Here is a 12,387-nt window from a genome sequence, read left to right as displayed (position 1 = left end):
ATACATTTAATTTTAAAATATGCTGTTCACGTGGATATTCTAGTATGGCCTAAAGGGACAGAAGGGAATTTCAAATATTTAAATAGTATCTTCCTCTTAAATCATAAGGCAAGACAGGCAAGGCTAACTCACTGGACATCATTAGCATCCTTTCTTACCACAGTCATAGTTTTGCACGTAACTCACAAATAAATGCAAAATCCTGCAAGCCTTTGAACATAAGCATATCATTATATATGAAAGGACCATGCTATTGAGTTCCACGCAGGGAAGAGAACTAGAATTTCTCAAAAAATATGTTAAAAATATGATCCAAATCAGACTCCCTACTTAAATGTGTTTGTTAGATGGCGCAATGGTACCATGTGATGTATTTGCAGAAACTGACTATTTGAAAGGACTGCAGATACACAAATTTGGTTAAGAACAAACTGGAGTCCATCAAGTGACTGCTACAAGCTAAACACAGTATCTTAAGGCCATTTATTAAACTGTAATTCAGATGAAAGAGTAGAAAAAGGTTTATTACCTAGATTCGTTTTCCTGCTTTTCACTTTTTCTAGCTCCCGTTCCAGCTCTGCTGTCTGGTATTCCACCATGGAAGACACACCTTTTAAAACAGAAAACAGTTATTTTCTGTTGGATGAGACTAACTACAGTACTGAAAGACAAACTGTGACAGTTCAGATTTAGGAAGCATGGCATCAACACTTGTGGCTTTAAACTGTAGGTGGTTTTTGAGACTCTTCATGTACTTTTCAGAAAACAGAGGCTTAGTCAAGAATCTTCTAGTTCTGTCTAACCAGAGGAGTTCCACACAGCAGAGGTTTCACTGTGACCTTCTGCGATCCCCGCCTGAATTGTTGACCAGCTCTACTGACTGAACTGTCGCACAGGTATAAAAGCCAGTTATAGCGCGGCAGCCTGACACAAGATGCCTCAAACGTCTCACTCTTGGTATACGAATCATACAGAGATACAAGACATGAAGAATCTCTGGACGACCATCAAGGAATCACAGAATCATTTGGTTGGAAAAGATCTCTGAGATCATCAAGTCCAATTGCACCTATCCACTATTAAACCATATCCCTGAGCACCTCCTCTATCTCTTATTTAAATACCTCCAAGGATGGTGACTCAACGACTTTCCTGGGCAGCCAGACACTACTTCTTACCAACTTAAAGACAAAGCTGGTAAGAAATAATGCCTTCATACTAATTAAGCTGGTAGCTGGACCTCGAGTTTCAACTTCTGCCTCTCCTCCCCTTCCCAGTCATTTTTATTCAAACTCACGTTCCCTACAGCTGACTTGGCTGTTAACATATCTTCTGCTCTTACCAGTTCGCCTGATTGCTCAGTCTTTGTGCCACAGAGCTCCCTCTGACAACCACAATCATATCTTCCTCACAACCACTCAAGAGACAACATTCTTTCACTTTCCTTTTACAGTTTACAGCAGATGCATGCCACTGTTGTGTTCCTCCTCAAACTCTCTCCTCTACACCAGCTAAAAACTGACAACCATAATATTAATTCCTTTCTCCCTTGCAAATTTTCTGCCTAAAAGTTACTCAGCAACTCTTTCTCCTCTACCTACACACAGTCTAGGGAAACCAGCCCATTTTTCCTCTCAGTGCTCTTCTCTTCAACCTCCCATTCTCTTCCAACCACCAATTCTTTCCAATGCAAGCACACTGTAGAGGAACTGGAATCAAGAGAAACCACAAACACTGCACAGTATTCAGGCAATGATACAGCTCTGACATGCTGACTAGAGATCTGCTATTTCAGTTCTGATCTCATTATTTCTACTTTAGCTTTCACACTTTGCAATGACAATCTGGAAATAATCTTCCCAGGCTAAATTATAAACACTCTCCATTCATCTTTTCTGAATAATCTCACCTAAAATAATTTAAGAGGACTGTCTGTGGCAGGCTGATCTCACTCTGGGAAAACACTCAGTGACAGTCACAGTTCAAGGTCTTAATAAAGCCTAAGTCCTCTCCGTTGTGTTTCTTCTTGATACAAATCAAGACCCTTCATCCACTGGTCATTCCCTACCTTTGGCCTCACCTTTGATTGTAGGATAACTTGGAACAGCATCACGTGCCAAACAGAAACTTATTAGACTGTTTAAAAAAAAAAATCCAAACAAAAAACCCAAACAACTGCGAGATTAATAGTTTTGTCCAGGCTTTTATCTCATATCTTGATCATCTGCCCACAAAAACTAAAAGGCACTTAGGTTTCTGGCACCCTAACACTGCTTTATAGTCCAGTCTCATTATTTCTTTCCTTATTTTTTGTTGTCTCATCCATCCAGCAATCTCACTACAAGATAAGGAGGTAAATTTCACATCCCACCAAGTTCACATATTCTCCATACTTCAGCACAGCAAGGTCCTACCTGAAAACCAAGATATACCAAAGTATTGCTTATATTTGTTTTAAACTTTTACTCATTTTATTTCAGAGTTTTAATACTGATTTAATACGAATTATCAATGAGGCATCCAACTGTTTCAAAAATTAAGTCTTAAAGGTTCAATTACGTACTCTATTCACACACATTTTTGCTTAAAACACAATCTCTGCATTATGCCTGAACATCTATCTTTGATATCAGTGATATAATGTGTATGTGGTAATATTTACAGTGGTTTCAAATATATTAATATCTCAAATCCCAAGACTAACCACTAACACCTATAAATGCTGCTTTGTAAAACATTCTATTCACTTGAAGTACCTGCAATATGAATGTCGGTTTAATTTGCCAGTGTTTAAATAAGTAATCGTAACATCTTTGTTTTAGAAAAAGGTTTTTTTAATAAACAAAAATTCACATTATCATTATAAAAATAAGCTTTTGTGCTGATGAATTCACTCAAAAAAAAAAATCTGGTTTATGGAATGACTAATTGCTATGAGTTAAGAAAAAGGACAGATATACAACACAGTGGAAAAAGTCTCAAAAACTTTAATGGAAGTAATTGAACAAGTACAAAACCTCAAGTTAGTAGCTGACATTTTCTTCTTCTCCATAACTAATTTAGGGGTCTCTGAGGAAAAGCTTTATTCAAGATATATGTTGTTCTCCCCCGGTATAAAAATACAGAGCTCAAAACACTGATATTCATAGAAGTCTTTCCAACAAAGTCAGCATGATCCTATTAGGTCCCTAAGAGACACTTCAGTAGAAATTCTGAATCGTATTTATGTGCTGTTGTAGTTCCTCCTTAAAAATAGTAGCAAACAACAGGTTGCTATACAAAAGGATATTTTATGAGCGGGTAAGGCAAAGTTTCACATCAGTCAAAAGAGTATTTGACAAGGATGCAGCTAAATTCTTAAAAGCTCTATAACATTAGCTTTATTTCAAACGTGCACAAAGTTCAATGTCAGCGCTGTCTAGCCAATAAATCAAATTGGTAGACGAGACTTGTTTGGACTAGCAATGAAAAGTTAGAAGGGATTCTCCAAGAAAGCCACAAAGCAGCTCATTTAAGGTCAATTTAACGGTATTATTCTGTTTTTCTTCCAGCCCCGACATAAGATTTCAGTACCTCAAAGGAAATTGTAAGAGTATCTATTTGCATTCCCCCTAGGTGATTGGCAGTTCAACACCAATTAGTTCAAAATTACACTGTTACTAGTGTGCAATAAAAACAACACCTTTCATCTTTCTTACATAGGTAAGGATACCTTCAGAGCCAATAACTTTGATCAAGTAAGTATTTTTGATCCTACCCCACCCATCTCTTTGGATTCAGGAAAACTAATAGCTGAAGGCAACTTTTTGCTTTTAATATAAAAAAGTCCCAGCTTTATTCTTCAACTGTAGGAGTGATGTGGGTACTGAAATATAATACACTGGAAACAAACATTTTCCCAAAGCCCAGTATCTCTTGAATAGATAAAAATACTAGGGTAGGTAACACGATCAAACTTTCCCTTCCCTCCTCCTCCAATTTTCAGTTTCACACTGCAGACATCTGAGAACTGAGAAAATTAGTTTCCACAATAAAGATATGCGGTTTCACAGTTAGATTTATTTTCAAATATGAAGAGCTTTACAGAATACTCCATCAACTGCATCACCACCACACCAGTCACATCTATACGAATCAAGAAGGACACCAGCTCATAGAGCTAAATTTTTTTTGTCATCTGAAAACAGAGGCTTTACCTAGCCTGTTCAGGGGGAACAGCAATTCATGCTACACCCTTCCTATGTCCAGGAAACATGAATCAGGGCATGGCAAAGCAGTGCCAGGAGCATGATAGTAATTATTCTACCAAGAAAAAAAAAATCAGCATTGACAATCAGCAAGTATCACTACAGCCTTTACTCTGATCCCCTTCAGTTTTAATAAAAATTCAACTCTTTGGTTATACGTATAAATGGAGTAAATATTTCAGAACAATTTACTGCAAAACTGTCCAGTAGGATTACTTAAACACATATTTCTGCTACCATAACTGTGGAAGAGTTGCAACAGCCGTGGCCTAGGAAGCGTGTAGCCCAATATATCTGCTCTGATGCAGCAACAAAAATACTTGCACAGCCTGTGTGTCAAGTCATAAATTACAGCCTCTAACATCATAGCACTGCATTTACTGATACAATTAGCACTATATCTCTATCTGTACAGATTTTTTTTAAAATCCAATTAATATGGTAAGCATGAGACTTCATAGCTTGGACAAAAATGATATCTATTTTTCTGGCATAATTTGTATGTATTAAAGACTTCTGGGAGAGAAGATAAAGCTTTTCATACTTGCCACATAAATGAGAACCATTCTTAAAATTACTTCAATAATTACTCTCAAAAATCTTGCAGAGTATCTTCTCATACATAAAATACATTGCCCCTACCTACATGCTAAATCCAAGTTTAGATTTTTACTGACTTTTCAGCACAAGTCCGTAAGTCTTCTCTGTCCAACAAACCATGGGTTTTCCAGCATTCCCCCAGCATGAGAAACAAGAATTCAGTTACCTCTCCTGTCAAAGGATATTCAAACCCTCTGTCTTTCACCTCTCAAGAGCAGGCTGCTGAGAGTTCTGTGGAACGTGGGTAGACTGGACTTCCACTTTACACTGAACACCAACCAATTTGCTGAAAGATAATCCAGTCTTCCAGCTAGTGGCTAGGGAAGCCACCCATGCACATCCTAAATCCAGATCCAACCAGTAGATGCCTATAAACAGCCTAGGTCCACCTCACAAGCAACATTACCAAACTGCAATATAAACAACTGTTGCAAAGACTTGTACAGAGAAAAACAGCAGACAATCATCACCTAAATAATCACATTCTCCACACAAACAGTGGAAATCACTCTGCACTGCTTCCAATATTATAGATACTCAAATAACAATCAGGTTATTTTTCTGTACCACTTTTCTTGTACATAAGCACAATCACCATGACAACATAAAATATTCAGTAACAAACATTTTACAGTTGCTGGCTAACATCAAACAGAACAATCCTAATTACCCTATCACAGCTTCAAAGACATTGACTACATGCATCTTTTTGCGCGTCTACATGCGTGTGCATAGGTATACGCATGTCAGTATAAAAACCTATGCTTCCAAACCAGCGAAGGTAAACATTACTTTTAAAGTGAAACCATGGCTGATTTTAGCACAAGAAGTCACTAATCCTCCAGAAATTTTAAATGCTGGAATACAGACAAACACAGCATGACCTACTGCTATCAAATGTACCTTCCCTGACCACGCCACTTTGAAAAGGGACTGAGACTTGAAAGAAGAAAAGATTGAGATATGTGACAGAAGACTGAAAAGCAAGACAAAGACAAGAAATGAAGAAAATTAAAACTAAAATAAGTCATGAGACAACACAGCAATGCATGTGTCATGCCATGACTTTGGTTTTCCAACCTGAAGCAACTGTATAAATTGTGGATGGATGGCTCATACATGCAGTTAAAAGCAACTCAGAAGATATTTTGCATAACACTATTTCCAGGTTTATGGAACTGATATACTTCCCGTATCTGGTGCCTGCCATGCTGCAATACTCTTACTTCTAGAAGCCAAAGCTTCATAATGTATTTGAAATACATTAAAACAGAAATGCCTTATCAAGAAGTGCAAAGTTAGAATACAAAATCCAAGAAGTCTATAACACTTGTCTAGTTATTCATTGAAATTGTTCATTAATAGAACTGTTACAATTCTACTACAATTGGAGAAATGGGCCTCCGAGAGCCTCTGAGGTTCATCAAGGCCAAGTGTAAGGTCCTGCACCTGGGTCAGGGCAATCCCCATTTTCAGTACACAATGGGGGATGACGTGCTTGAGAGCAGCCCTGCAGAGAAGCACTTGGGGGTGCTGGTCGATGAGAAGCTCGACATGAGCCGGCAATGTGTTCTTGCAGCCTAGAAGGCCAACTGCATGCTCGGCTGCATCAAAAGAAGCATGGCCAGCAGGTCGAGGGAAGTGATTCTGCTCCTCTACTCCTCTCCTGTGAGACCTCAATCTGGAGTACTGTGTCCAGTTCTGGAATCCTCAACGTAAAAAGGATATGGAACTGTTGGAATGGGTCCAGAGGAGGGCTACAAAGATGATCGGAGGGCTGAGAGAGGTGGGGTTGTTCAGCCTAGAGAAAAGAAGGCTCAGAGGTGATCTTATAGCAACCTTCCAGTACCTGAAAGTGGTCTGCAGAAAGCTGGAGAGGGGCTATTCATAAAGGCTTGTAGGGATAGAACCAGGGGGAATGGGCATGAACCGGAGAGGGGCAGATTTAGACTGCATATTAGGAAGAACTTCTTCACCATGAGAGTGGTGAGACACTGGCACAGGTTGCCCAGGGAGGTTGTGGCTGCACCATCCCTGGAGGTGTTCAAGGCCAGGCTGGATGGGGCCTTGGACAGCCTGGTCTAGTCGGACGTCCCTGCTCATGGCAGGGGGGTTGGAACTAGATAATCTTTAAGGTCCCTTCCAACCCTAACTATACTATGATATTAATTATTAAATTCAACAGATAGCTTCTAGAATATAAAGAACTGCTCTGATGTCTAATGAATTATTACCTAAGACTCTAAATAATAATGAATTGAAACAAAAAAAAAATCTTGAAATAAAAAAATAAAACTCATAATACAGTAATCCGAGCCTCTTGCTACTGTAAGTTCATTATGCTTTACACAAGGCTAAAATATAGTCATTTACCAATCCAAACTATTTTGCAGTAAGGGCGGGGGGGTCTGGTCAACTACTCAGTTTGCTTCCTCGGTCTCAGAGCATTCGCAAACTAGAGCTGATGACCACATTAAAAAGCATAAGAAAGCAAACCACAAGCCGATCTTGAACACCATGGCAAGCAATGAAATCTAAGCCTGTAATGCTTGTTACAAACCAAGATATTGAAATTTTCTATTTTGAGGAGAGGCTATGTAACAGTGAGATCAATACTCCTGACCAGAGCCACTCTCCTCTAAATACTGTATTTGAAGCAGTATCAGAACAAGCATACCGTTGAGCCTCCTCTGAATTGCTTCTTCCTCTAAAGTGATGATATACATCTGCTCATCTAGGTCTTCAAGGATCTGTATTTAGAAACAGAAACATGAACTGAGTATCAGCATCACTTGGGTTTTTTAACCACACTAATCTCATCGTGTTTGTTTTATTCTAGTACTCTATATTTTCAATATGTTGCCTGCAACTTTACAATACTGATACAAATAAGTACTCCAGCAAAAAATACTCCATTCTGTTACAGACCTACTCCTTTACTGTAAGCAAACCTTCTGTTAAGTTTTCATTTCAGGTTACAGATTCAGTATCAATCTAAAGAGATTTAGGAACAGGGGAAGACAACACACTTGACCTATATTCAGATCTTTTCTAAGGAAAAAATTAATGACCTATCAACCTTCACACTCAATCTTATCTAAACAAAAACCCTGCAGATTCTGAAAAAGTATATTAAAAGTGATTTTTTTCACATAATCTAATATTTCAAGCAAATATAAACGTCTACTGGAAGTTAAACCCAAATAAATTAAGTCTGTCTACTTTACTATCAGGTGCTTTGAGTTTAAAGCTTACAGACAGCAACACACTATTATTTTCTTTGTATTGTCAGGTCTTAACTAACTAATAAAAAGGAATCCAAGACCCGAGTGCTCCCGAATTTAAGTAAATACAAACTAGAAAACATAAGAGCAAAGTCACCAAAGCACTTGCACGATACAAGCCTCTCCCTTCCTCACTGCATTCAATACAAGAACACTGAAGTATTTAAGTTCTTACAGATGCCAACTACCTACATTATTAATAGCAGTAGCAGTTCGATAAACTGGAAAAACAGGAAGTCCATACTATTAAATAAAAAAAATGCAAACATTTTCTGGAAGAAAACAAGCTTTTGTAGTATATGAAGAATCTTAAACTAAGTACATTCAATAGAAACTCTGACAAACTGAAGAAAGAATTATGTAGAAGTGCAAGCCTCATGACAGAAAGTACCCCAATGCCATTCTACCTTCTGACAGATGGCAGATGAGGACAGATTTGTGTAACACTTACTGTTGGCTTCACCAGCAACTGACCCATTACTGTAAACATCCGTGAAAGTCCCACTGGCGTGCATACTGCAGAGGAAGAAAGATTATGCAAAACAGTGATGTGTAAGTGAAAGATGAATTTTAATTTGGATGTTCAATGTGCAACTCTATTCCCCATAAAACCAAGTATGGTTTTGCAGAGATATTCAAGATCTTCAAACTCCAATACAACCTTTACAACACGTAGCTATCATATGAATTTTGAACAAGACAAGCATCTCACCTCCCCAAGAGCATAACTGATTTTTTTGTCAACAAGGAACATCATATAATCAGATACCTTATACTTGCTCAAGTAATTATTTATTCAAAGCACATGGCACCAGAGGCAATGTCTACACTAGTAAAGTCAGCAGTGCCAGGACACATTCCTTGGCATTAAGACTTAATTGCCTACACCCCTAAATCGCTAGAACTATCTCTGGCATGATTTGCCCTGGGCCAGTTAGCACTTTCCCAAACAGTTCCCAGGTACAGTTCTGGTGTTCATGCAGTCCAGAAACCACTATCATGAGGCAATACATACACAAAAGTTATACTGCAACTTCAGCTGACAGCAGGCTGAGCTACCAGATTACTACAAGGGCAACAAAGCTAGTGAAGGGTCTGGAGCACAAGTCTTACGAGGAGCAGCTGAGGGAGCCGGGGCTGTTCAGCTTGGAGAAAAGGAGGCTGAGGAGAGACCTTACTGTTCTCTACAGCTACCTGAAAGGAGGTTGTAGTGAGGTGTGTGTTGGTCTCCTCCCAAGTAACAAGAGAAAGGACAAGAGCAAATGGCCTCAAGTTGTGCCAGGATATTAGGAAATATTACTTCACCAAAAGGGTTGTCAAGGACTGGAAGGGCCTGCCCAGGGAAGTGATTGAGTCACTGTTCCTGTTGGTACTTAAAAGATGTGTAGATGTGGGACCAATCATTTAGGGACATGGTTTAGAGGTGGACCTGACAGTGCTAGGTTTATGGCTGGACTCAATCTTAAAAGTCTTTTCCAACCTAAATGATTCTGTGATTTCAAGCTACTTTCCTATAAAATAAAGTGGACTTTTTGATCGTAGCCCATGGTGGTTTCCAGGTATGGTGCTTACACTTTCACTGAGAGAAAGGCTAAAAGTGTGATAACAGAACATTAGCAAAAATCAACAGCTTTGCAAGAACAGCCTTCAAGAACTAGTATAAGAGACAGAAGGAATTCGTAACAGCACAGATGGAGACTTTATAGTGAAGAATACATTTATTTTTATTAACTAGTGTTTCACAACAACTAGTATGCATTACAGCAAAAATATAAGAATATTGAAAAAAGGCTAACTTGAGCTAGTTTTCCATTACTACAGAGGAAGCCTGCAGGAAAAGGAGAAAAGAAAAAGGAAGCAATACTCTATATCACAACTGCAATAAGCCTTACTCATACACTGCTTCAACAATTAAACCAGCTGAAGGTCTAATGAAGCCTTACCCTAGTATCTACTGCTGTGGGCTGCCCTTACAGCTACACAGACATAACAGCTTGCAGGGCTTCAAGTAACTTCAGTGATTTGCTTGTACAAAATACAAATTAGTCTTACAAAAATTGGCATTTAATCCCAATTATTTTGGTGAACGGATTCACAATAGTCCCAGAACACATGCTGTGCTTTCAAACCCTGCTAAAACTGACTGCAGAACAGATGTTAAGAAGTTTTTAAGGCAACTACTCCACTAAAACATTTAGCAACTGTTGTGAATCACACTCCTGAACAGCTACATGAGACATTCAGAACGACGTTTTTTTTCTCCACCCCTCCATTAAAGTGGATTAATATTCTCCACTTAGAGAACCCACAAAGACTCACCAAGGTCATTGTGAGCAACACCCTTCCCAGATAGATCTGCTTAGTTTTAAGGAAGTTTCAAGCTATCATTCCTTATCCTTTCTTCACAGTGACAGCCCTATAAGCGTTAGTTGTAAAACTATAAAGTCTGAAGAACAAGTGAAACCATGGTCATCTAGAAAGGGAGATGTTCTGACCTCCTCTCAGTAATCTTCTAGAAATTAATTGGTGGAGGGGAAAGAGGGAGCTGAAATTATAAATGGGATTTGGAGCATTTTATCATATTTTTCATTCCCCTAAACATGGACGACCGAACTCAGCTGGTATAAGGTTGGTCCTTTTGTTGCATTTGTTTTATACACAATCACATAACTGACCTCCAGACTGGTCAGGTACCAGTTTTGTGATTATGAAGGCTAATTACACTGTGCTCCAACTTCTGTCTATACATAACCGTTTTCAATTAAAAAAGGAAGGAGGATACTTTACTGAATATAGGACAAACGAAGTGTTCCAAAAGAACTCTCCCTCCATACTACTGATCTCCTGCAGAAGTTTCATTTAAAAAATGTGCCTTTCTTTGTAGACTGGAGTCCCTATTTTTCAAATAACTGCTTTAAACTTTAAAAATTGAAGTTATTTTCGGGTGATGCGCGAAGTTCCTCAAAACATGAAAAAGTAAGGCAGCATTTGTTCACAAACTTCAAAACTCAAACCTAACAAATTTACATCTAAATTTAAACCTCAGAATGAAAATAAAAGCACCAAAAAAAGCCGTTTTTTTCACTCTCAACTTACACAACAAAAAACTGTTTCTCTTAATCTTTTAAAAAAAAAATTTAACAAGTCATTCATCTTTTGGAATAACCAGGAAAACACTCACACAGAAGTAACAAGCATCCCATCAGTGATATACAGGAATATAAATACGGGAGGTAGAATTCCCAGAGGTCTGTAAAGAAAACATTGAGTAAATATTTATAATAAGCTACTTATGTCACAAACAACTGAATTAACCTATTTTCTTAAGCGTTCAGGACTGAATAATTGTATTTTCAAGTATAAACTAACAATAATTCAGTTAATAATCCTGCAGGCAACTAAATCCCCAAGTACTGTAGACTGAAAAATAACTTCAGCTTTTATTTCCATCCCACTTAAGACTCATTATGTTTTTAACATACATCGCCTCCACATGAACATGGAACTTCACAGCATGCTAAAAATGGATATAACAACAAAAAAAGGGATATAACAACAAAAAAAAGGGATATAACAACAAAAAAAGGGATATAACAACAAAAAAAGGGATATAACAACAAAAAAAGGGATATAACAACAAAAAAAGGGATATAACAACAAAAAAAGGGATATAACAACAAAAAAAGGGATATAACAACAAAAAAAGGGTATAACAACAAAAAAAGGGTATAACCAAAAAAAGGGTATAACAAAAAAATGGTATTGATTAAAGTAATACAGCTTCCTCACAATCTGTGCAATACTCATATAGCATTCACAAATATATTTAATTGAAAAGATGGATTTTCAAAATTAAAATGAAACTAGAGTGGGTTTGTTTGTTTTTTTTTTTTTAAATTCCATACCATACAAAGACTCCATACTGGCAGCATCATTGTCAATGAGTGCTGAAGCCACCCATACAATTCCAAGGATAAGCAGTGCAAGAAGAATAAGCATTACCAGCGTTTCCAAAATGCGTGCTCTGATGCCCTGTGGGCAGAAGACGGGAGAGGGAGGGAAGAACACAGCCAAGAACTTTGAATCAGATATTTTCAAACATAAAAAAAAAATAAACATCAGTTCCTGCTTCCGAATTACATACTCACATTTTATCATGTAGACAAAATCATTAAATGTAATGCACATTTAAAAGGCAGTGCATAAAAAAGGAAGTACTTACAGCTTTATAGTGCCCAGATTGCATTTTTCCCCTT

At 37.9% G+C, this 12,387-nt stretch overlaps 1 protein-coding gene across 3 annotated transcripts in view; it reads right to left on the bottom strand.

Moving 5' to 3' along the window:
- The window catches only part of LMBR1 (limb development membrane protein 1), a 78,983-nt gene that overhangs the window by 18,177 nt on the left and 48,419 nt on the right, over positions 1 to 12,387 (bottom strand). For 2 of the 3 annotated variants that reach the window (XM_054058239.1, XM_054058241.1), the window contains 5 exons: positions 12,037 to 12,163; positions 11,313 to 11,381; positions 8,583 to 8,647; positions 7,525 to 7,597; positions 530 to 610 (listed from right to left, as the gene is read on the bottom strand). In XM_054058239.1, the coding sequence (XP_053914214.1) occupies positions 530 to 610; positions 7,525 to 7,597; positions 8,583 to 8,647; positions 11,313 to 11,381; positions 12,037 to 12,163 (415 nt within the window). The remainder of the gene's footprint in view (positions 1 to 529; positions 611 to 7,524; positions 7,598 to 8,582; positions 8,648 to 11,312; positions 11,382 to 12,036; positions 12,164 to 12,387) is intronic. The other variant, XM_054058240.1, reaches the window with a different exon arrangement.

This window comes from Cuculus canorus, chromosome 2 (assembly GCF_017976375.1).
Source record: "Cuculus canorus isolate bCucCan1 chromosome 2, bCucCan1.pri, whole genome shotgun sequence".
NCBI classification, from domain to species: Eukaryota; Metazoa; Chordata; class Aves; order Cuculiformes; family Cuculidae; genus Cuculus; species Cuculus canorus.
This window is presented reverse-complemented; position numbering and strand designations above follow the sequence as displayed.